Source organism: Chenopodium album, chromosome 20 (genome assembly GCF_948465745.1).
Source record: "Chenopodium album chromosome 20, dcCheAlbu1.1, whole genome shotgun sequence".
Lineage (NCBI taxonomy): Eukaryota > Viridiplantae > Streptophyta > Magnoliopsida > Caryophyllales > Amaranthaceae > Chenopodium > Chenopodium album.
This window is the reverse complement of record NC_137853.1, coordinates 2,770,875-2,798,043: the sequence shown is the minus strand read 5'-3', so window position 1 is coordinate 2,798,043 and position 27,169 is coordinate 2,770,875. Positions and strand designations below refer to the sequence as shown.

The window sequence follows — 27,169 nt, the reverse complement described above, 5'->3', positions numbered from 1 at the left end:
TTGGATGGTTCCACCGACCTAATTTGACTCCCTGAAGATGTTAGGGACCATGGTAAACATCTCGGCAAATTTTATTTCTGGGCGAAAAACGGTCAAAAAGTTACAAAATTGAAGGCTATCTACGCTTTTTGAGGTATTTTGAGGTTTCGGGGCCCGGTGTCGAAAAGCTTTGAGACTCTAACGGAAACATCTCAGGGTCATATAATCCCGTTTGAAACCATATATGATTATTATATGTTGTCATAAACGTCCATGATAGACTTGAGTTTACGAAATCATTTTAAGTTGTGAACGGGTTAAAATGATTGTTTAAGGGCATATTGGATGGTTCCACTAACCCAAGTGGACTCTTGGAGGGTATTAGGGACCATCGTTAACATCACGGCAATTTTTATTTACGGGCGAAAAAAAAGTCAAAAAATTGCAAAATTGTAGGCTATAAATCACGCTTTTTGAGGAAATTTTGAGGTTTCGGAGCACGGTGGCAAAAAGTCTTGAAACCCTAAGGGATACATCTCGGGGTCATATAATGCCATTTGCAACCATATATGATCATTATATGTTGTCACAAACGTCTGTGGTGGGCTTGAGTTTACGAAATCACTGCAAGTTGTGAACGGGTAAAATGATCGTTTAAGGGTATATTGGATATGGTTCAACCGACCCAATTGGACTCTTGGAGAGTATTAAGGACCATAGTAAACATCTCGATAATTTTTATTTTCGAGCGAAAAAAGGTTAAAAAATTACAAAATTGAAGGCCATAATCCAAGCTTTTTAAGGAAATTTTGAGGTTTTGGGGTTCGTTAGGGAAAAGTGCTAAAATGAAGGCTATAATTCACCCCATTTTCGAGTACAGGTTGGGTTCAGATCATTGTCGGTTAAGGTCAGGTCCTCGGGTCAGGTCAGTTTTTTTATAGTTTTAGGGTCTTAATACTTTTCGCCACCGTGCCCCGAAACCTCAAAAATTCCTCAAAAATTGTGGATTATATTGCTTTCAAATTTGTAATTTTTTGTTATTTTTCCGCCCAAAAGTAAAAATTACCGAGATGTTTACCATGGTCCCTTATACCTTCCGAGAGTTTAAGTAGAACATGAAAAAACATGCCATGCAATTCTAATAATATCACAATTTCCATTTTAATACTCGGAATTCATATAGTCATAATGTCATATGTGTCCCTATTTCCCATTCTTAACGTTAGGAAATAATATGTGAATAATTCAGAAAAATCACTTAAACATTACAACCTTCCTAATAAACCCTATTCACATTAATATTTCCAATTATGATATGTTTTTAATGTCGCAATTGTTACATGCATATATTATGCACATTTCCTAATTTAAACTTCGTTGGCCGTTGCAATTTCATCTGATCTTCTACTTCTTCCTCAACTATTTTCACTCCCCTATCTAAGCAGAATTGCACATTTCCAATAAAAATTAACAGGTTTGTCCTTCAAACTCTTCATCTGGGAATTTTTATTCAATTATAAATGTTCAATTTATTTGATTACATTATCAAATTTTGTTGATGTTGCTATTTAAATTCATGCATTTGTGTATATTTCAGTGTTTTGTAAATTAATTGTAATTAACATAGCTAAATTGACGATCAGTTTTTATTCTAATCAGGTTTAGTGGATTATTGATGATCAATTATTTTGTTTATCATGATTATAATTTAAGGGTTTTGTGAATTTTGATTAGGCTTGCTTTGTTTTTCAATGATTAGAAGCTTAATACAATGATTTAGCCCTCTATTAAGGATGATTATTTCATCATTGGGCTCCCCTGTTTAATGTTGATAATATTATATACTTATCCTGCATCAATGAATTTCCCATGTAGAATTTAGCACTCTTATTCAATCCGATGCATTAGGCATTCCCCTCGTGAGTGTAGTGGCCTAAGCTAACATTTTCGTTACACAAGTAAAACATTAAAAGGTAATTGTAGACTTGTACGCGTGTTGATTAATTTGTTTGTGAAGGGCCTAAACTAACATAGGATTTGATTAGAATCATTAAGTGATGAACTGAGAAATTAGATGGAATCCTTGATTAATTTTCATGCATAAAATTAATTCATTGTAATTTGCATTGTACAAGCTCAACTGCTGATTAGTTGATCATATGTTAGTAATGAATGAGTTTTATGAAATTGTCATGCAGTTAAACGTATAACAATGAGCAATAAACACAATCAGCTAGTAAATCCACCACCACCAATGGAGGAATTATCTCCAAAGAAGACTTCTCCAAACATACCGTCAACTAAGAAGTCTATGGCAAGTGCATTCAGCTTGGTCGAGCCAATGGAGTTCTTGTACATAAGAATAGTGAAAGGTAAGGACCCTTGTGAGCTTGAAAATGATACTGACACTTATAAAACATATGTTGAAGTGAGAATAGGAAACTACAGGGCAATCACCAAACCTGTGGAGAAGACTGCTAGCCCTGAGTGGAACCAGGTGTTTGCGTTCTCTAAGGAACGAATTCATACCTTTTTCATAGAAATTTTGATGAAGAAGAAAGATGAAGAGGGAGAAGGGGTGAAGGGTAGATTGATCTTTGATGTGAATGAGGCCCCCAAACGAGTGCCACCAGATAGCCCGTTAGCCCCTCAATGGTTTATATTGGAGGACTTGGGAGGGGTTTGTGTGAAAGAAGAGTTGATGGTGGCGATTTGGATGGGAACTCAAGCTGATGAGGCATTTACTGAAGCATGGAATTTGGATGCTGCAGGGGTAAGTTATGAGGATGTTGTGAATACCAAGGCAAAGGTGTATATGTCTCCTAAACTTTGGTATCTTAGGGTGAATGTAATTCAAGCTCAGAATTTAGAGATCGCGAATAAGAATAAGAAGGCAGATGTTTTTGTTAAGGCTATGTTTGGGGAGGCAATGGCAAGGACAAAATTTTCTACCAGCAAGAATGTTTTGAATCCATTGTGGAACGAAGATTTGATGTTTGTTGCTGCTGAACCTTTTGAGCATCTATTAATTTTGACAGTAGTGACCAAGGTTGGGAATAATGAAGATGTTATTGGGAAGTGTGTGATTCATTTAGGAAAATTGGAGAGGAGACTAGGTAGTAAACCAGTTGATGCGAGGTGGTATAGTCTTGAGAGACCAGGGGGAAATTGCAAGATACAGTTGAGGGCTTCTCTGGATGGTGGCTATCATGTGCTTGATGAGACTGCTCGCCATAGTAGTGATACGAGGCCAACTGTGAGGCAGCTATGGAAACAGGAAATCGGGGTGTTGGAATTAGGAATTCTGAATGCAACTGGTTTGCCACAAATGAAGATGAAAAGTGGACAGCAGGGAAGAACAGATGCTTATTGTGTGGCAAAATATGGGCAGAAATGGGTTCGGACAAGGACAATCATAAATAGCTCTTCGCCTCAGTGGAACGAGCAGTACACTTGGTTGGTTTATGATCCTTGTACTGTAATCACAATTGGAGTTTTTGATAACTGTCAGTTTCAAGGTCTTGATAATGCTAAAGGATCTCGGGATTCAAGAATTGGTAAGATTAGGATCCGATTATCTACTCTTGAAGTTGATAGGATCTATACTTACTCATATCCACTTTTGGTCTTGGAGCCTCAAGGATTGAAGAAAATGGGGGAGCTTCAGTTAGCCATTAGGTTTAATTGCACATCCTACATAAACTTATTACAAGGTTATGCTCAGCCTTTCCTTCCCAAAATGCATTACACTCACCCTTTATCCTTGTATCAGCAAGAATGTCTGAGACACCAAGCTACTAAGCTGGTTTCATTGAGGCTGGGCCGTTCAGAGCCACCATTAAGGAAAGAAATCGTCGAGGATATGCTTGACTATGATTCACGTAACTGGAGCCAGCGAAAAACAGCAGCTAACTGTCAAAGGATTAAAGCTGCACTTCTTAGTCTAGGATATGTATTCGAGTATGTGGAGAGTGTAAGCAGCTGGAAAAGGCCTTTCTTGTCAGTTTTGGTGCATTTGCTTTTAATCTTCCTGGTATTCTACCCACAACTTATATTTCCTGCCATATGCTTCAACTTTGGTGTGATTGGGATGATGAAGTATCAGTCCCGTCCTAGAAATCCTCCACACATGGATCCTCAATTGTCCAGTGTTCACGGACTTAGTAAAGAGGACTTGGACGAGGAATTTGATGGAATTCCAACGACTTGCAAGAACAATGATTCACTAAAGTATCGGTATAACAGACTAAGAATAGTTGCCGGGCAAGTACAGGTACTACTTGGAGACATAGCAACTCAACTAGAGAGAGTACTATCTCTTTTCAGCTGGAGGGATCCTAGAGCTACTGCCTTGTTTGTGGGCTTCTGTATGGTTTCTGGGATTGTTCTTATTTTCGTTCCAGTGCGATTGTTATTTATCTTGTTTATAGTTTACGTTTTAAGGCCTTTGAAATTGAGGAGCAAGCAGCCATCAGTGCCTGTGAACTTCTTTCGCAGATTGCCTGCGAAAGCAGATTCACTACTTTGATGCAGCTGAAGGCAATGTTACTTGAGAATTGTCCACGATTGTTATGAGGTTTAAACGGAATTATGTGTTTTATTTCATTGGTATCTTTTGCCACTATTATTTGTACAGAAGATTTGAAGTTGTGTTTTCAATTTTCATGGTTACATTTTTTAAGTAATAAGGATCGTCACTCTCTGTACTCACTCAATCGTTAGTCTATCATGTTACCAGTGTCATCAAGTGCATCTAGCCAAGTAATGTGACAGTATTATAAGCAAGAATGGCATTAATCTTTATGTTGAATTGATTGTTGTCACATCATTTGGAAGGATTTATTCTCAAGCGCGACATCTTTAACCCGAAAAATGACTAATGACTGGTCAAAAGTGCATTAGGCAACTAATCATGAACAAAAGTACGCCCTAAACCGAGATCCATGTATAATTTCGGCTGTCAACTGCATTGATGGAAAATCCACCTGAATTACAGATTCTGTAACCTTTTTACCCCCACCAAATTTCGCTACTCCTTTTCCTTTTTTTTCACCCTTATACCCCCTTTTTTCGGCTCTAAATAAAAAAAAAAAAATAAAACAAAAGAAAAGAAAAAAAAAAAACAAACAAAAATGAATTGAAGAGCCTCTACCTAATCTACCTACGCAAAATCCCCAATGGAGAAAAGAAAAATAGAAGAGTAAAACACCCTTTCCTCTAAAAAAATCCCAACCCATATGTTCCCAAGCTTTCTCCGTCCTCGACTATGGCAGCACCTTCTTAACTGGGGTACTTTTCTTACAGCCTCTCCAATTGTTTCCTCCCCTAACTAAGACGGTATGCCAATCAACTTCTAGGACTAATTTTAGGACCCAGGAGAACTGGGTCTGTTACCATATCAAGATGCCTGCCCAGCTGTTAAGATCGATGCCTATCTGGTGGCTCTGATTGAAACCATATCAGCTTTGGCACTTCCAGATAGAGCCATAATTTTTTTAGTTTTCATATGAACATGTTTTTAGGGGTATTTTCCTGAAGACTTCCAAATTCTCCCTTCAAGAGATACCACCATAACAGTGACATCATCATGGTACTTCCGGCGATCACCTTGGGGAATATCCAACAAGTCATGAAAATCCATACCTGTATGCATCAAAGAAACAGATTAATCAAACTCTGGATATTAAGATGCAAAAGTAACCACTAACTAGTAGGTGCAACATTTTATAAGCAAAAATGATCCATCAACTTAAAATTAGCTTTGCACGAAGCATAATTTATGGACCACTCCAACATTTAACAGAACAATCCCCATTCCGGTAGAAAAGAGTAACCAAGAGTTTTATGTAGAGAAAAAAAAAAAAAAAGAGGTATTATACAAGCACAAAGACAAAATATAGCAGCAAGATCAAAGAATTGCTGCTTTGGACAAAGTTCCAAAACAGAGCTAATTGCTCGCCTCTAGCCTACAAATATTAGGACAGATACCATATTTTCTTGTTCTTATGCAATGGCCCTAAGTTCTAAGTTTGTGCTCTATAAAGTATTTAAAGCTCCAGAATCAAGCAACTGGAGAAAAAAACTAGATGATGACATAGACGGGTAGAAATTACCTGCTTTTTTAGCAGCTCGGTTTAGAAGCTCTTCTATTAGATGTTGTGCTGGATCTCCATCAGGGAATTTCTCCAAGAAATTCTCAACAAAAGAAACCACATCCTGATTGCTGAAATACTGGTACAGCCCATCCGATGAGAGCACCAAAAACTGGTCTCTTCGTCCAAGTTTGTGGTGACGAAGAGAAGGAATACATGATACATAAGGTGCACTACCAATGAACTCATTCCTGAACATCTCCAATAACGAGTCATTAAACTTGGCCTGCAACAGAAACACAGGTCAATCAGAATAAAATCATCAATTATTTGCAAAGTGCTGCTACAGGCTCAATTTTTATATTTTATTTCTGCTGTGTTTAGTATCCAGAAGGCATGTGAAGGCTTAAAAAATACTCTGTATATTTCTGTCTCTGTAAAAAAACTAGGGAAGGCATGTTTCTGTTGCCCAGGAATTTTGCTTCCAGAGAAGTAGATTTATACTTCAAAATAAACAAATTATTTTAGATACACCGCAGTTACTCAAAAGTCTTGTCACAGAGGTGAGGAGGAAGTGAGAGAATAATGTACACCTATTTATTTTTTCCGTGCCATCAAGCCCTAAGCTCAGGAGTTAAGACTGTGCAAGCTTTCTCAGCCCACAAACCAAACCCCAATTAGCTACAGACCATCATAATTTTCATAAAATTCATTCTGGTTATAGCATCTTCACTGCAGACACTTACTGCAGCACACTAAACAAGGGAGCAGAAGAACATACCAGAATGATAAGGGTGTCTAAATGACTAATAGCATAAGACTGTAACAAGTACTTTGCCATATAAGATCAAGCCCAAATGAAAAGCTTATCGAAAACGTGGAAGTATTTCAAGTTCAGTTGAACTCATCATCTAATAAGAAACCAAAGAGGCTGACAAGTAGACCAGAATTTTGCTTTCTTAAAATACTGAATATGTGACTACTGACTAGACCCTAAATTAATTACTATATAAAAACACAGTTTGTAGCTGCAAGTCAGTGATTGTATGTTTCTTTGCAATACCAAATACAATGAAGTAGCATTTCACTGAAATGTCAGCGAGGATAAAGGTCTTCAACTCTCAACAGATATTTTATAGGTCAGATTGTAAGAGACCCATTTTGAGCAATATAGCTTGTTCATTGTTTCCATCTAGATTCCAAGGGTAAGAATTGACAGTAATATGGTACAAGTGACAAACCTGTTTGAGGAATCCAGCTCCAAACGCTCGAGTAACCTTGAGACGGCCTTTTACTCTATCATTGACAATGCAGTGTCTATCATCTGGATGTTCCCTCTTAATTCTTAGAACTTCCTGCAGAATTGACAAAACATAAGTAATTAGAAGCACTAAGCTGAAGGAAGCAGATACATCAAGCTCACAGACAGAAAATTGAGGACTGCACATTCATCTGTTTCAGAATTTTAGTTCTTACACTTCTTAGGACTATCAGCAAAACCAAATTATTCAGCACATTTATGTAAAGTCAAGCATCAGAGCTTCCAAGCCTTACTTCAGAAAGAAGACAATAACATCACATATTTATAATCTCCACCTCAACATCAAAATACATAATATCCGATCAATCATCTCTATGGTCAATATCCTCGAACACTGATAAACCTTTTAAGAAGGAATGGAATAACGCCAAAACTAACATAGTAACACTATAAATCCCTACAACTAAAAACAAAAATGTATGGTTGTTTCAGTTACTTTTAGTATCAGGCAGACAGGCAATAATGTTTATCACTCCATAGTTCATAGCATGTTCCTAAATACTGATGAATGAGTGACCCATGCCCACAAAAATAAAAAATATTATTAACATATTAAAACTCCAAAAACCTCAAGTACTGACCTGTCTCAGAATATGGTTGACAAAATCAGAAACTGGAAAGAAGATATCAAGTTATATAACAAACCATCCAATATCCATCCAATGTTCCTTTGGACAGGTTCACAACTAGTAAATCAATTAATGTGAGGCAAAATCAACATATGTTGATCTCCAAAATAGACTGAAGACAGCTTATTTTGCCTCAATACAGTTGGAGCAGTATTATACACCAATTCCCTTGGCCCCCGCAAACTGTGACCTGGCAAAGGCAAATAGAAGAGGTACATTTTTGGGATAATAACACAAAACTAGATAGGAAATTCCTTTCCAATAACCAATCTCAAACAGCGAAGTGGATAATGGGTTGGAATGCCTATGCTCCCATAAACCAAGCAATTTTTTAAAAACCGTTTCCTACTTAAGTGGGTTAGGTTCCCCCCCCCCCCCCCCCCCCCCAACCACAGTAATCAAGGCCCTCTCAAAAAAGCTTAGCCACATGAGATACATAATACTGTATACACTACAGGAATGTTTTGATATAAATTGAAGCTCATATAATCCACTTAACAATCAATGACATTATTGCCATCTTACTGCCATTAGGCATCACACAGTCATCTATCTTCCTTTCTCCAATTTAAATTCTCCCTCTAACCATAGATAACGAACTTATTGATCCTTGAGTCAGTCAGTTTTCTCAACATTTAAAATTCCTCTCCAGAAAACAGCAGCAAACACAGATGAAAGATATCGTGCTACATAACTACCATCTCCCTTTTCAATAACCAATTTTGCAAGAAAATTTGCAACTAGAGAAATATAAGAAGTAATGAAGACAGTAGTGGTATGAGAGAAAATATGGACATATTCTTGGCAGCTGGCAAGATCTCATATCAAAAGGGCTGATTTCAATTTGGAAAGAAGTTTACTATATTTAGAGAGAATCTTGTTTTAATTCTGGGACCAAGGCTTGCCTTTTACTGATATAGGCACTTAATACTACAAGCAGGACCACAATAGGCTTCAGCACAAGTCATTCCACGATACCTGATTCCCAGAAAGCATTAAAAATTTCTTCATAATCTTAAACAACACTCCAGCACATATACTTCTACACAGGAAGAACACTATATTAGGATCCCAAAAGACTCACCTGGAGCAAACAGTATTAGCTTCATCATTTGACAGTACATCATCCAGGAAAAAGTTAAATATAAATCTAGAGAAGTCTGCACCTTTGTATCTCCTGTTCTAAATTTTGGTCCAATTTATCTACAGTCAGCAATTTCATTGTCCATTGAACATCTAGAGAAGCACAAAACTTATAACATCTCCCCCAGGAACAAGAAAAGATTGACACCACAAGCCTTCTTAGATCAACTGATCCACTATATAGCATATCGAAAACTGGTAGGAGCAAACCTTCCATTAAGATCACAATTATGTGTTCACTAGCACATAAAGTCAAAGCACAGTGCAAAGGAGACTTTAGATATCTTAATTTTTAATGTACAACAGCACAGCAGAGTTTTCATTCCACTACAATATAACCTTCACCCTTAAATAGCTACACTGCTACAGATTATTAGAGGTTGTTACCAGAAGGCGTGCAAGGTTTAAATATCTTATTATTTATCAATGTAATGTTACCTAGATTATTCATTTTATCACAAGTATTGTATCACAAATATTGTGGCATATTCTTTACAAATCAATATGGGTATGGACAATGAAGACTTCATTTTTTACCAAAACATAGAAACTTATAATAAAGGAAAGAGAATTTTTTTAATTAAAAAAAAAAAAGGACTAAACCCATATTATTAATATAGCCATAAATGGAAATGAAATCTCCATTTTTCTAAAGGCAACAGAGTAAAAAAAATAAAATAAAAAAAAAAAAAAAGACTTTAAATAACTTACCTTCATTTATGAATAGTCTACCACTAAAATGAACAAGGGTAAAGAAAACTAGCAACTGATGTACAAGTTAATGAGATACATCACAGAAATCATATATGATCAGACATGCTTGAGAAATTAAGGGAAATATGAGAGTGATGACAGATAAAACACTAGTATGTAAACACAGCTTCAAAAACAAAGCAAATAAAGAATTTTTTTAAAAAAACATTTCTATTTAATATACTCAAAAAACACACTCAGTTAGATACATGAGGCTTTCAAGGATTTAAGTTACACTAGAAAACAATTACAAGCAAGTAGCAAGTAGAGGTGGAGATACAAAAAGTGTAGTTGGATCATAGTTAATGCCATACAAATAAGTACCACAATCTATTGGGGAATAGTATATTTAGCTTTTGAAAGAAGAGCACCAGCATATGCATGCATCAATCTATAAAGAGAGGGGGATTGAGGTGGGGAGGCAAGCAGAAAACTACGCCCAAATTACCACAAGCATAGGTTTGACATATCTAGAGCTAAATCTACAACAAAGTGAAGCAGCAACAAATGGGCTTAATATATTAATTTGCTGGTTGGGCACTTGGGTCCTATATAGCTGCCTCAAGAATTCCAGACAATTGTCAGACTTAGTTCACATAATTAGTCATAGTTTAACAATGTGCAAGGAAATGACAGCTGCGGTGGAATCAATAGTATTGGTAAAGGCACCAAAGAGGCAAAAAGACTATAAATTCTATTGGGTAGAGCCACAATTATGCACTGTTATTTAAATAAACAATCCAGTGCCGCAAATATCGCCCTACCTTGCAATGTAGACTGAAAGCAGGAAAAGGGGTGAGACAAGCAACACGAGCACGAAAGACAACAGCACAGGCATTAAAGAAATCAAACATCAGCAACTCAAGGAACAAAAAAAATACATCTCAAGCCAGCATTTCAATTAGCTACCAAATTTACATCTGATCATCTCAAGGAACAAAAAAAATGCAACTCAACAAGAAGATTGAAGTCTTACTTCTTCAACACTGGTGCTGTGGTCAATCGTAAGCTGCAATGCAGTCAGCTTCATGGCCTCCAAAGGAAACTCATCATCCACATTGCTCGACTTCTCACCACTAGCTGTGCATTCCTCAACAATTCCTTCTGTACTAGACCCACATTCTGCCTTCTCTTTCAATCCAGCATTAGAACAGCTCTCCTGAGGTTCCAATTGTGCAACAATAGCACGGCTATCCCCTAAATTCATCACATACACATCCTCGTCTCTCATCAAAACAACTAACAAACACGAACCCATTAACGCGAGCTCTGGATACCGATCAAGCACTTTATCCGTCAAATCCAAATAAGCTTGCTCCGTCTTTTCCAATGCCTGGGACAATGCCCTCAAAACCAAGTCATGATCCACAGGACCCGTCTTTCTCCTACGACCACTCCTACACGATCTCTCCTCAACTCTATTCTCAACATCATCTACTTTATCCTTCTCTTCTACCCCAAACCTCCATTGAAACAACCCTCTACTATGCCCTTCCTTACTCCTAGTTAACCCTTGCTTCAATTTCGACAACAACAACGATCTCCTCCCCACGGCAGACCCTGCATTGCTAACACTCACCGCATCATCAACCGAAAATGCAAACCTATCCGACCCCGAAAGATCAAGCCCATCTTCAGCATCATCCTCCGCAAGAAACTCCCACAATTTCCTCCGAATTATCTCCTTCTTATCCAACCCCGCCTCGAAAGTAACCCTCTTCACCGCCCCGGCACCACCACGCTCCTCCCCGGCACGATTCTCCCCCTCCCCACTATCCACATTCACAATCTCCCCCTCAATTTCCGAATGATTCTCCACTTTCTGCTCCAAAACAACACCATCATCATCTTCCTCACTATCCCAAAACAACCCTTTGAGCTCACCAAACACGGCCCGATATAAATGACCCATTAGAAACTCCGGAGCATCCGGGCCATTAAACCCATCATAAATCCCAACAAACAACCACCCATGTTCTTCCGATACAACCACATGTACCCGATCCTCCCCCGCCTTCCCCAACGCCCACTGTACATTTACATTACTACCCTCAACATCATCTTCAACCTCTTTCTCTCTCCTCCTCCCAATCTCCTCCTCGCTACTCTCCTTCCTCCCTACCACCGGAACAACCCATTGCCGCTTCTTCTCCGAGAAGCTTCTATACAACTTCTTCAAACTCTTCTTCCTCTTCTTCTTCTTGTAGGCCCCACCAAGAGGGGCCGAGAAGGGGACCCGCCCAGTATCCGGCCCGGAATCAAGCGGCCCAGATAACGCCCCACGCTCGATCGGACCGGAGAGGAAGAACCCGGAACTATCCCCTCTTGGAACCGGCTGCAACGGCAAAGCCGAAAACGACGACGTACAATCAAACCCGTTTACAATCGAACCGGACCCGTAAACCGCGGCGGTTTCAACCTCAACAGTCCTCGGAGTAGAAGTATTCGCAGAAACCGAAGCACCGGAAATGGTTCGAAACCCGGTTTCCGGCCCACCAACTCTAGTCGGTTGTCGGGTCGGGTCGGATCTATCGTCGAAACGAAGAGAATGAGAAGGAGAGAGAAAATGATCGGAAGAAGTAGGAGAGAGAAAACGAGCAGAAGAACGAACGTAACAGAAAGAGTGTCCTAGGGTTTCGTCGAGAGGTTGTTCCGCCGCAAAAACAACCGGGTCTTGGTGGTTATGGTTGCTAGAATCGAAGCTCTTGTTATGGTGGTGGTTGTTGTTATTGTGGTTGTACTCAGGTTTGAGACATGGGATGAGGTGAGAGAACCCACTTCCCATCACATTTGACTCTTTCTCTCTCCTCAATCTTTCTCTCTCTACAAAGTTTCCGACGACTTTCTCTCTCCTCTGTAGCAGTAGTACTACTAGTAGTATTTCTTCTGGGTTGTCTTCTTCTTCTCTCTTCTGTAAGTAAAGAAGGAAGTCTAAATTTCTGACTACTTTTCTTTTTTTTTTATTAGAGGAGAAATGAAAAAGAAATAATAAAAATGGGGTTTATTTATGTAAGCGGAAAACTAGTCAAACAGATTCAAAATTCACACAAAACATACACCCAGCAAAGAGGAGGAGAGAGAAAGGAGGAAGATGGAGGGAGATTTGCTTTTCTTGTTTTTTTTTTTTCTTTTTTTTTTTTATAGGTTATATTTTTGGATTTTTTTTTCTCTCTCTCTTACCAATTGGGATTATGTTGGTTTGAAAATGGGGAAGAGGTTAAATTGAAATTTGGAACTTTATGGTAGAAAAAGAGGGTGGAGGGGGAAATTTTTAAGAAATTGATAGGTCAATCCAAAAGTGCTACATTATTACTACTCCAAATTATGGAGAATCATTTTCAGAGGAATAGGATTTTTTTGTATATTTGGCGAATCGTTTTTTCGTCTATTTTTTTTTTTTTTGGTTGTATATTTAAGTCGAGAGTATTCAATTTATTAGATCAAAAATTATGTCAATTATGTAGCATTTTAAGAATATTACAATTGAATTATTGGGGTCTTAAATTAATCTTTATTTAGTAAAAATAATTATTGTGGTATTAAATGTCTAGGATATTTTTTTTAATAAATTTTATACGTGTCTCAATCGTAGTTCATCTAATGAAATTTTACTAATAAAGTAAATTAATGAAGTATTATGACTACTCGTGACCAGTCAATTGGAAAAATATTTTCAAATATGTTGATTAAATAATATTGTAGGGGTTAATTTTTTAAAGATGACTCAAAGCATGAAACTGCTGAACAGTGCTTCAAAATGTGAAGTTGTTAAACAGTGACTCAAAACGTGAAGTTATCAAACGATGACTGAAAAACGTGAAGTTGTGGAACATTGACTATAAACGTGAGCAACAGCTCAAAATGTGAAACTATGGGTTGTTGGTATTGGCTGGCTGAAAATCTTGAAACTGTTGGGATATAGAAGAGCACTAGAATTGTATTCAAAAACTATACTTTGATTGATTATTTATTTATTTATGGATTAGAAAAAAAAAATATAGACGTGTTATATTTTGTTAGTTTCATCTCAATGTGTATTTTCAAAATACCAATTTTTTATATATAATTATTACTTATAGTTAGATATATTTAAGGTTGAATTTAAGCATTGGCAAACATCATAAAATAATGTGTTAACTAATTTGAAGCAAATAAAATATTAAAGTTTAGTGAAGTTGTCCACAATTGTCTCTTCAGAGACATCTGATAAAATTGGAACGAATTAATTGTCCACAACTAGTATGAAATATAAATCACATACAATCCAAATTATGGAGAATCATTTTCAAAGGTTTATTTTATTTTATTTTATTTTTTATTTTTTTTTGTATATTTGGCAAATAATTTTTGTTTAGTAAATATAATTATTGAGGTATTACATGTCAAGGATTTTCTTAAAAAATAAATTACATATGTCCTCGATCGTAGTTCATCTACAAATCTACTAGTGCAGTAAAATCAATCAATTGCAAAAAAAATCAAATATGTAAATAAAATAATACTACATCCGTTTCGTATTAGTTGCAACTTTGGGGTATTATTTGTGAGATGTATAATATTCCAAAATTGCAACTAATACGAAACGGAGGTTGTACAAGTTACATCTCTTAAAGATGACTCAGAGCATGAAACCGCTTAACAGTGCTTCAAAATGTGAAGTTGTTAAACAGTAACTCAACGCATGAAGTTATCAAACGATGACAGGAAAACGTGAAGTTGTGGAACATTGACTTAACATGTGAAATTGAAACAACTCAAAATAGGAAATTGTGGAAATGCTGGTATTTGCTGGCTAAAAATCTTGAAACCGTTGAGATAGAAAAGTAATAGAATTGTAGTAAAAAACATACTTTGTAGATGTGTGGTATTTTGTTAGATTCCTCTCGATGTGTATTTTCAAAATACCAATTCATTTATATTTACGGTTGAATTTATACATAACGTGTTAACTAATTTGAAACATATAAAGTAATAAAGTTATGTGAAATTAGTATGAAATATGACAATGTAATTCAATCACGCACAATCAATTTTATGCAATTATAATACATGGAGGTTTTTTATGGGGTGATAGAGAATCAAATAAGATACTTACTCTGTTTTTTGTAAACGCAACACTTCTCATGACACAATTGTCAATGTGTTATTTCAATCATTAATATATATTGCATTACTCCCTCTGTGGTTTAATAAGTGTTACACTTTGACGGACATATAAGTTTAGGCAATATAATTGATCAATTTAAATAAAATAAAAGGTGAGTGGGGTAATTGGAGTATTTAAAAAAAAATAATTAAAAAAAAATAGCAGAGTAAATAGTTTATTGAAGTTGTGAGTTTAGGTGGGGACCATGTGATGATAGAGATATTAAATGTAACTTTTTGCCAAAAAAAAAAAAGTGTAACACCTATTAAAACACGGCCATATGTAGTAAGTGTGACACTTATTAAAATACAAAGGGAGTACAAATATGAGTAAAACTTATAAAAATGTGATGTTAATAAAGTATAAATTGAGACAAATTTAAAAGATCTCACATGACTGTAGTTTTTTAATTAGATTTATTAAATCTTTTCGAATAAAAGACTTCGTATATAAATATTGTAAAAGTTAAAGTGTTGCATTTTGAAAAACCCAAGAAAATAGTTTTTTGATAGAATTATTGAAAAAATCATTAATTAAGTAGTCAGCTAATATGAAAATTTCCATTTTAGAAATATGGGGATTTTAAGATCATAAGAAGTAAACTTATTCCTTACTTATTTAAATCGATAGTTTTGCTTTTGCATCAATATATAAAAAAATAAATTTAAATCGATAATTTTGCATCAATCTATCTAATATTATATATATATAAAGGGGAGTTTTTTCTCGAGGTTTTAGAAAGCTACGTAAGATTTAATTTTCTTAACGCACCATGTAAGATTATAAATTTTAGTTGTAGCCAATTAAATACGAGATTATTAATTTCTTTTAGAATTAATTAATTAAAATGCCACGCAAGCAAAATTGACGAATGATATTTTTAAGTTTAAATTAATTAAATATAAAATGTTATCTTCTGATATTAGAAAATTTATCTAAATATGTAACGTACAAATGGGAAAATACAAGTTAATCTGCCTGATAAACGAATTTTTGTTAATTTGATGGCATTTTTGTTGAATAAGCAGGGTTATTTATACAGTACTTTTGGTGAGCTGTCCAATTACTGTTTGCTTTTTGTTTTTACTGTTTGGTGAGGAAATTACACATGTACCCCTCAACTAGTACATGAAAAGACGCATATACCCCTCCACTGCTATTTGAAAAGACAATTATACCCCCAGATTGACTGGGTATCCCTCGTAACAAATTTCAGCACATAAATACAAAAAAAAAAAAAAAAAAAACTTAAAAATTCTAACAAATAGTGCATCGCACGGGCTTCATCTAGTAAATAACTATTCCTTACCCTTTTTTCTTCAATATAAATAAATCTATACTATATATTAAGGGTCTGTTCTCTTACGTTGAAATTCAGTTCAGTTCAGCTGAGTTCAGCTCAGCTCCATGTCATAATGCCACATCACTATCCAAACTATATGCGCCACGTAAGCTTGCCATTTCTCATTTAACAAAATAAAATATGTAAAACATGCTTTAGGCTAGATTCGAATCCAAAACCTCCTATACGTAAAGGTAATACATTTACCATCTCAACCAACTTTAATTATTGTTTTCAATTTCATATAATATTATATATTTCATTCATTTATTAAATAAATTAGGTAATATGATTCATTTATTTTTCACAATACTAGAATATATAAATACAAATGAAGTGAAAAAAAAAAAGTGACAACCGAGACAACGCTTGAACCACACACTATATACAAATAGTCGAACATAATTATAAATTTATAGAAATATACAAACTAGCAACCCGCGACATCGCCCAGGGCACACACCAGTAAAGTAGTAAATTAATTAAATCAATACAGTAAATTGGGGGAAATACGGAGGGTACTAATGTTATTTAATTGATGCCAAAAACAGTGGGCCATGATGGTTGACCTAATAGGGCCCAAAAGTAGAAATGAAAAACAATAACACTATATACTTGTATTATAAATAGTAATAATAACTTAATAAGATAAAGGATGAAAATCCAAAAAAAGAAATAATCACCCCCTTAAAATTCAAAACAATCCAAATCACAGAACTTTCACGGATCCAGGTCGGGTATCTTTCGGGCATTTTTATTTTATTTTTTTATTTAATATAAATTTTATTTTAAAATACATGTGCCCTCATTAGTAGGACAACACCCTTAAGATCAAAGTCCATCAAGCTCAAGCCCATGTCCAATGGATGACCATGATTTAATCTTTTTGGAAGAAAAAAAATTAATCTCTCCCATTTTTTTTTATTTTTTTTTGTGCACACAAGAGTAATTAATTTTTTTTAAGGTTAGATAAAGAACTCTATTGAGGTGACACCTTCCACAGGTTTAACCAGTCCAGCTACGTAGGTCATCGCTTGAGCTTAAGAGTAGAGAGGGGATGTAAGGAAATCTCCCTACTCCCAAGCATTTATAGTTAGTGAGGCTCAGTCATGACCTTAAAGTCACAAAGTGAGTTCCCCGCCAACCCCAGTTCAAGCTTTGCTTGGTATGCACACAAGACTACAAGAGTAATACTAGTACAAGTTATAGACAATGGGGAATTTGAACCTACAAATTGTCAATCTATTATCCTACATAAACTATCAATATTAAATTAATATTAACTACTAAGTTAGGACTTTATTAATACTACGTATTACTCATATTACTCTTTATCGTATTTATTAAGTGTAAATATGTACAATATACTCCTAATAAACAATTATAAGTAGTCAAAAGGGAGGGAGAAGGGTACTAATTTATTCTAAACTTTCTTCGTTTTTCGCGTCCATTTTAATAACCTTTGCCCATATTCTACGCCATTTCTTTATTCTGCAGATTTTTGCTTATTTTTTTTCTTCTTAGTACCATAAAATACGAGCAAAAATTGTGTAGTTATGACTTGTACGAGCATTATATACTCCGACACTCCGTAGGACATATGGCTGAGAAAGTGATTATCAAGGTTAACTTAATGGTTGAAATCACTTTTAGGCATGTTGTCTTCAGCTAAATTTCAGTTTAGTTCAGTTTTAATCAGTTCAATTCTTAATTTTCATCTCTCATAAATAATTTATTTCAGTTTAATTCAATTCAGTTTAGTTCAGCTCAGTTATGTAAATCAAAATAGACCCTTTAGTGGAATTTGATTTTCAATTATTACTCTGTATGATTATACAAAATTCACCAAAATAATTATAGTACAGTAAAACATTCAGAGTATACATATTGAAATAGGAATAAGAGTAAAAAAAAACACTGCACATAAAACCTTTATCTTTTATAGTTTGGTGGGGGTGGTTTATATAAGTTGGGTTGGGTAGTCGAAGTAGCTAATTTAAGGGAACCTTTTTTCTCAACTGGTCAAAGATTTCCACTTTAATTATCAACTAAGGAAATTTGGGAATGTGTTATCTTTATTTTCTATTTTCTTTTACCATCTTTTTTCTTTTTCCTTTTGTTATTAACCCAGTGAAAATGGACTTGAAAGAGAATTTAGGTATCGGAAGGTTTCACTGCCAAGTCAACATGTTTGTTGGTTGCACTAATTTTTGCTAGACTTAGCCACACCACACCTCCATGGTCATCGTTTTTTTTATTTATGATTCTTAAGATCGATTGAATACCGACCTTTTGATGATTTATAACTCCGTAACTTCTCACAATCTCACTTGTATGATATTACAAATGCTTATTTTTTTGGGTTATTAGTATAGATAAAGTCTTAAAAGGCAATGATGTAGACAAGACTTAATCTTAAGTTTTAAATACCGTCCTACAACTTTAACTAACTAAATTAGTTGACATTCATATAAAATAAAAATTGATACTATATAAAAACTCATAGGTTATTGAACAATTGAAATAAAAATCCATACAAATGAATTGTCTAACTTAATTGTAATGGGAAAGAGATTAAAATAAATAAAATCTTGTGAGGCATTAGAGTTTAGCTAGTCGATTGAGGGCCTGTTCATATTTACTGAACTGAGTTGAACTGAACTGATTGGAGTTGAACTGAACTGAACTGATTGGAACTGAACTGAACTGAACTGAATTGAATTGAGCTGAAATGAATATTTTATGTGAGAGGGAAATTAAGAGCTGAACTGAACTGATTGGAACTGAACTGAACTGATTGGAGCTGAACTGAACTGAACTGAACTGAAATTAAGTAAATGTGAACAGGCCCTGACTCTTTCCCCTTATCCGTCTCACATAAACTTTTTAATTTTTCTTTGTATGATGTAATTTGTTCTTAATTCCAATACTATCATCTGTCCCATAATTTATGTCCCACTGGTGTTCCACTAAATATGATTAGTTCTTAAAATATTTATTTGCCTTTTACAATTTGAGAAGTGGAACCTTGTAATTATTACAAGCAATGATATTCAGTGGAACACAAATGGAACATGAAAAATAGGACAGAGGATTTGAACCCGCAAAATTGTCATTAATCTATGATTTCTCGAAGCCTTATACAGTTATACACAATGTACGAGAATTTGCCATGATTGATGCTAAATTTTAAAATCATAATCTTCAAATACTAAAGGTATGAAAGCGAATTAGCTATCAATTGTTTTTTCCTTTGAACCTTTACTCCGTATTATAAGACACTTTGTAAAATGTTTTGATATAAAAGGTTTAATATATTACGAATTTATGAGAGTGTTCTTTAGAACAAGCTTGCTAACAAATAGTTCGGGGGCGTTAGATAAATAATTAATATATAGCCTAAAATAGCATGAAGTATTAATTTTATAATGCATGTGAAAATTACGCTTTTCTTTCTTTTACACAACTAATGTCCCGGGGTACTTGTTAGCTTTTGTCTTAGAATAATTATGAATTTGTTAGTTGAACTATTAATACTTATCAGTTGAAATGAAATAAAAGTGAACAAAGGAGAAGTTAATTAAGGTGGTTGTACAATTACGGAAATACGGAGTAGGATGGAGGGAGTATCAAAGGGTTGACTTATGAACAAAATCCTCGTGTACATCATAGTTGGACCAAGAATCTCGATAATTTATTGACTGATAATTTTATTTTTCAATTTAAGTACACAATTTTTTTGGGTTTCAAAGCTATTATGATATCGGTTGTTGATCCAATGTCTAATAATAATACTACTCCGTGTAATTAGTAGTGCTGACAATTGTTAAAATTGTTTTATAAAGACATGCTTATTGCTTAGTCCTTAATCATCCAACAAAGTCAACGTATATATAATAGTTTAGCTTAATATATATATTCGTTAGGAGTACCTTTTAGATTTTTGATATACCAATCAAAGTAAGCTGTTCTATTGGCAAAAAACTAAAGTTTTGATTTAAACTAAATGTTAAGGGGTATCAGATGATCAAATCCAACGAGCTTTATAGGTTAAGCTATTTGAGTACGTTTTTACCTGTCATTTTAGTTCAGTTCACCTCATGAAAAAACTCCCAACTAAACCTCTTATGAGCTTGTAAACAATTTTTGGACTCCTTTATTTTATATACACTAATTTAATAAATGGTACTTGCACACACGCACGCACGCATATATATATATATATATATATATATATATATATATATATATATATATATATATATATATATATATATATATATATATGATCAGCTAGGTTCGTTCTAGGTTTTTTTTCTTCAATCTTAATCTTTACCAATATTTCCCGTGAAACTTGATATGATTTTTTATCGTTATTTACTGATGTAAGTTTATTAAATACTTTTAATTCAAATATAAAGTGACTGAGCCCACATCTAGTGTATATAATTTAAACATTCCTACGGAAAACTTTATTGTTCAAGTATTTCTAGAGAAGTTTATGGTGAAATCAATGATGTATAATGTATCTTTTACTTTGAGATCGTTGTTAATTCGAGTGACATATCAACGCACTACTTCAAGATACTTATCGACCAATTTTTAATACCAAAAACTCCATCCACGTTATAATCACCTCCTAAAAAATTAATGCAAGATATTCATCGAGAGTTAATACGTAGTACTACCAATTGATACATAAATGCAAATACATACATGACATACCCTAGAATGTTCTTAATTGGTGGTGGGTAGTTGGTAGCTTGATGTCGGAAAAGAGTAAATCCGATTTGTACTTGATTAAGTACTGTATGATTTTATATTGGAAGACCAACTTAGGGGAAGAGCTTTAATTGCTTGGACGAGGATACTACACTTGTATTCCCTTCACTAAAGATCATAAAAATACAAATATGGTCCCATTTTTATTGACCTTACCACAACAAATTAAAATTTTTCAACAAATTCATCCAAATCCCTTAAGAACAACTATCATAGATTGTGGGGTTAGTAAAATAATATATATAAGTTGATTTAGTTTCTCCCAATCCACCTATTAATTAAAATAATTCACTTTATATTATTTTATTGCTCCAAACTCAAAAAAAATAAAAATAATATATAATAATAATAACATAGACAAAAAAGAGAGAGAGAGAGAAAAAAAAAAGTGGTTTGTCACCTTTATAATAAAATACATACTTGTAATATGTTTCAATTAAAAAAAATCAACAAAGGAATCATAAGTATAATTAATTGATGATGTATGCATGGGGCCAAAATATAAGGGTAATGTTTTAGATATAGTAAACCCACTAGATATAGTAAATCATGAAAAATAGTACGTGTAATCTAGACGCCTACAACCGTTGACTTGCAAATGTTGTAATATTCCAACATTATTACTCTAGTGTGTGACTTTAAAACACCCCTTAAAAAGTGACAAGTAAATTATGTATGTTAATTGTTAAAGATATTCCATGCTACTATACTAACTCCATCTTAATAACCTACAACTTGATTTGTTCACTATGCAACGAGAAGCACGCATGGAATATCACAACATTCGTAAGCATAATTGCATAATCTACCACACCCCTATTGTCGATTACATAAGTTATCACTTTTTTTTTTTGAAAGAAACATGAGTTATATCACTTATATGTGTTTATTATTCCATATTTGCATTTGTTTGTTCTAATCTAACCTTCAATCTTTAGTTAAAAGAGTAGATATATACTTAAATAGTGTGATATAATATTTCTATGGGCGATGATTTGTAGCGCTAAGCATTGAATCGAGTATATTCTTGAATAACTTTTCATTTAAATTTGAGAAGTTTTGATAAAAACATTTATAAATCAGTGTAATAATGGTAGCTTTTAATTTTAATAGTTTATTTTAAACTACTTAACATGCGACCTTAAGGACGCACTTATCGTTTTCATTCATTTATGCACTACATAGTTATAGATGTTATAAAATAATAAGACCCTTACAAGCCTCGTTGAAGATCATCCTGATTGTGTTGACATTTAAAAAAGACAATTTATTTCGTGTACTTTCACTTTTAAAAAATAGAATATTGATAAAGTATTATTACCGAGAAGCAGTTTTAGCAATACAAATTACAAGCCCTCAATCTCACTAGGCCAAGACCTCATTGATTTGTTACTAGTATGGAGTAATATAATTGTTAATAGCACGAAGTATATGTACTCGTAATAAGTACTACCAGTTGCATATAAAAAAAAAGCATAAGTATTAAGAATTAATCATAACAATATTGTTCGTTGCATGATTTTGTCATGAATTTCTAATTCAATACAAAGTGTCATTATATTATAAGAAATCATATTAACGCTTATAAGCTGTTAAGGCTACATATATATTTTATATTATCTACTAATAATTTAGATCATAGCCAATAAGATGATATGAAAATGAGAAAAAAGCTAGTGAGATAGTCATATTGTTAACCACTCATTGTGGTGCAAAGTGCAATTAACCTCTCGAGTAAATTTGCTTTCTTTCATAACATATAGTTCACCTTGAGATTAGACTTGAAACTAATACACGACATTGTGGGTCATTATCATCCTAATTTGAGATTAGACATAAAACACAATGCATGATTAAATGTAATTAGCAAAACATAACTAGTCAACCAAAACTGAAACCAAAGTAAGAAACCAAGAAAAATGATTTAAAATTCAACACGTTATTGTCATTATCATCCTAATCACTTGGATATCAAGAAATCTATAGGCTAAGTAAGTGTAAAAGAAGTCAAAATCTGAGTCTCATTTTAAAGTTGGATGTCATTAACTCCCGCCTACAAATTCAAAAACATACTTATATAATTGTTTTTTTTTTAACACATACTTATATAATTGTATACACTAATATAGTATGTGCTAATATTATAAATTATAATATATAGTCTTATACAAGTATACTTATTATTATATGAACGGTCCAAAGTCCTTTAGGCAATCACTATCCTAAATTAATTAAAAGTGGTAGATTTTTAAAATGTGGACATAAAAAGAGGATGGGGGGTGGACACGCCGTTGAAGAGAATGAAAAACCAAAGATAGTTTTTTCAAACTTGTGCATTAAATTTTCTTCACTTGGTGTCTGAGTAGGTGAGCTAGTTCTCATTCTTTGAAATTGCCACATTATGTTTATGTTTAGTTATAGATTACTCCTTTTGTATTTTAATGTTTCCCTCTATTTTATTTTTCGGGTGTTCTTAAAATATTATTGTCTCATTTTCTCATCAAGTTTACTACCTTGCATGTTTAAAATTTTCAAGGTTAAAATTACGAAAACACAATCTTTAAACTAAGAAGAATGATGCTATGAACCTCTCTCGGGTCATTATACTCCACTTTTACAAGTTTACTTTACTTAGAGTGAAGGGAAAGCATAAGGAAATCGATCTCCACCCCTGAAAAACAACCACTTAATTTGATCCCATGACTTATACTCATGATCAAGGACAAAGGTTTACACTAGTCCAAATAACTTGGTTATCGTAGATACCCTACAAGATAATACCAAATATTGATATCGATATAATGATATGGAATATACATAGTATATCACAAACGATATGTTTTCCTAATATCTTATACGTAGTATTTATAAAAGTGGTACTAGTAGTATTGGGTTTTTTTTTTTTTTTTTTTTGACAAGAGTACTTGTACTATTGTTGTACTAATAAATATCATTATTTTTTTTTAAAAAAGGATACAGTATTAAATGTCAAAAATAAAACCAACAATTCAACAAAGCTTAAGGATATTTGTTGTTGTTGTTGTTGTTGTTGAGGGGGGTTGACAGTTGACTGACCAAAGCTAATTGCAGCGTGCCGTAGGGAATGGGTTGTCCAAGTCCAACCACCATGTTCCATTTCCTTCTCCTGCCCTATTTTTTAAAAATTATTTTTGATTCCAAAAAACAAATATACTTATAGTAGTATTAATTTATACTATTATTATTTGTATTTCAAATATATATCCTACAAGAACAGACAATTTGGTGTTGAAATTGGTGCAAGAATAATTTTCATTTAAGCTACTCCCATTACCAATCTCAATAACGGAGTACTTTAAAGGTTACTCATTTTGTGATTAAAAAAAAGCCACCTAAAAACTGAATTATAGTTGATATATACTTCCAGGGCCGTCTCCGACAATTTGATGGCCCTGTTCTAACTTTTAAAATTGGGCCCTTCAATTTTGAAGGACTATTTTAAAAGGTTAAAAACATTATTATTATAAAATGGCTTTTTTTTTTCGAGTATAGTACTACAAATTATTATAGAGCTTAAATATTCATAGTAATAAGTTTAATAGCAATTCAATGGAACAACAAACAAAAACTTTTTATTTAAAAAGTGTCATCCTTTTAATATTTTTTGAAGCAAAATCCACAAATATATCTTCATAATCAAATATGAATTTTTAGGTTTTAGTTTGAAAATGATGGTTTTTTACGAGGAAGAAGGTGAATTTGTAAGGTTATAATTTTTATTTTTGTAAATTATGGGGCCCTGATTTTTGGGGGCCCTGTTACGTGTGTGAGAAAAAACATGTCTAAAGACGGCCCTGTATACTTCTTATAAAAAAAGGGAGCCTAGGTGAACGTAAGAACTTGTATTTTATTTTTTTTTATTTATTTTTGTTGCTATAATCAGACTAATGCTAAATGAAGTTCTTACAGCTGAATATAAACATAAAAAATATTGTCTAAAATAGTATAGATTCGAGAACTTTTAACAAAAAACTGTGTCAAACAATGAAATTAATACTTAATTATTCTCAATTTTTTTAGCTTCTTATATGTAATTAAGGGCTGCATATAATATTTTAAAAAATAAATAAATAAAATAACAGAGTACTTTTTTTTTTAGGTGTGTGAAAATATACCTCGTATGACAATTAGACAATTTAAATTATTTTATTTACCCAATTTTGATTTCTATTGTGGTTGTTGTAGTACTCTTTTTATCAAGGAATTAAATTTACTTACAAAAGAAAGTTAAAAAAATAAAAATAAAAAATCACATTAGGCATTAAATCATTATTCTTTTCTCTCATAATGAAAATATAGGGAAAAATTAATCTAAAGCTGGTCCAAATGGGATAAGTTAAGAGAAATAAGTTCTGATTAACTAATAAGGGTTACCCTGGTTGAATTTACCACTAAAATAAATTCTGATAAGATTTAACAAGTTCAAATATTTAAAATTCGGATGAATAGAACGTACTCTTGTAAACTCTTATTTAAACTTATTTCCTTGAATAAAGTGAACAAAACAAGGTCATAATGATAGATTTATGCTCCATATAATTTATGAGGTACTCTAGATATTAGAATAACTGAATAAGGCTTTATTCTTTTTCAGCTCAACCTCATTTAACTTAGAAATAATAGTAACAAAAAAAAAAAATTAATTCGTTTGAATTATATTAGATTAACCATTAAATAAACTTTTAAGGTTCTTTTTATATGTAAGCATACTCGACAATCTAGAGCTTATTAGGCTCCGACTATATCGGATTTGAGCCGAATCAAGCTCCAATTGAGGAGAAAACACTCACAAGTACTACACAGCCACACAGCGTTATCAAGTCTCAAACTCAAGATCTTGATTAAGCTAGAACAACTTGGTAGGAGCAACTTATAAGGTTAAGTACAAGAAATTTCCAACTTTGTACAGTAGTAGAATGACTAAAAAAATTAAAAAGGAATCTGATTAACAACAGTATACTGCTATAATTTGATACGTCCTTCCAAATAAAAATGAAAATGTAGTAATAATGTCGAATCTGAACAGCAGAGTAATATAAATTGTTTTTTCATTACAGGAATAGTTGACTGTTCTCTGCACGTGTCCAAAGACTTGTATCATTATATTTGGTCCTATCTTAATTTCTTTTAATATCAATGGTCCTATCTTAATACTAAAATTCATTATTATGTCTTAATTTAAAATTTGGTCAACTACTATAGTACTACTGAATTCTGACGCTTTGTATTTTAATGTAAATCTCTATCTTATATTCCAACATAAATTTCCTCATGACCTTTTTTTTTATTCAATTAGGACTGCACTTTGACTATTCTTAAATTACAGTTACTTCCATAGATTCCTTAAACCAAATACCCCCCTTCCCTAAATTCCTTAAACCAAATACTCTCTCCGTCCCTAAATAATATGCAAGACATGCTAATTTCCATACCAAGTAAACCAAACATCAGCACTTTCCTGTATTATTTTTAGGGTAATGCTATACATAGCCCTTAGGGCTATATATAAGCATTGAATTTACTCTTGAAAAATGTATAAAGTTGGGAATTCATGACAAAAACACGCGCAAAACGGTGTAATTAGTGTGTTTTTGTCATGATTTTTTAAATTTAAACAATTTTCAAGAGTAAATTAAATGCTTATATGTAGCCCTTAGGGCTATATATAGCATTTTCCTTATTTTTAATGATATTTTTTTTCTTTTTTTTTTTTTTGTTTTTAATGATATTTTTTTCTAAAATTTCACACAAAATAGAGTTGGTATGGTTAAGTTGTAGAAAGTTATGTAATTAAGGGTAAATGTAGATCATCAACTATTTTTTCTTAAATTTACAAGTGACCCCAAATTCCTGATTTGCCAGCTTTGAATACACATATCATTAAATTCTCAACACATTCTTGCGCATTATTAACCACATAATAGAAATAGTGACAATTAGAAA

At 33.3% G+C, this 27,169-nt stretch overlaps 2 protein-coding genes across 2 annotated transcripts; one reads left to right on the top strand and one right to left on the bottom strand.

The window, feature by feature from the left end:
* The first annotated feature begins 2,233 nt into the window (after window positions 1–2,233).
* On the top strand, window positions 2,234–4,507 carry LOC145598015 (FT-interacting protein 3-like). Its single transcript, XM_081654302.1, has one exon. It carries the CDS (start codon window positions 2,234–2,236, stop codon window positions 4,505–4,507), a length of 2,274 nt encoding a protein of 757 aa, XP_081510428.1.
* Window positions 4,508–4,892: 385 nt separating this feature from the next.
* LOC145597365 (protein phosphatase 2C 29-like) lies at window positions 4,893–13,093 on the bottom strand. The gene is made up of 4 exons (XM_081653520.1): window positions 10,894–13,093; window positions 7,313–7,426; window positions 6,093–6,357; window positions 4,893–5,622 (listed from the first exon to the last, which is right to left on the bottom strand). The coding sequence occupies exons 1-4, from the start codon at window positions 12,700–12,702 to the stop codon at window positions 5,498–5,500; spliced, it is 2,313 nt and encodes a 770-aa protein (XP_081509646.1). The 5' UTR covers window positions 12,703–13,093; the 3' UTR covers window positions 4,893–5,497.
* Window positions 13,094–27,169: the final 14,076 nt, after the last annotated feature.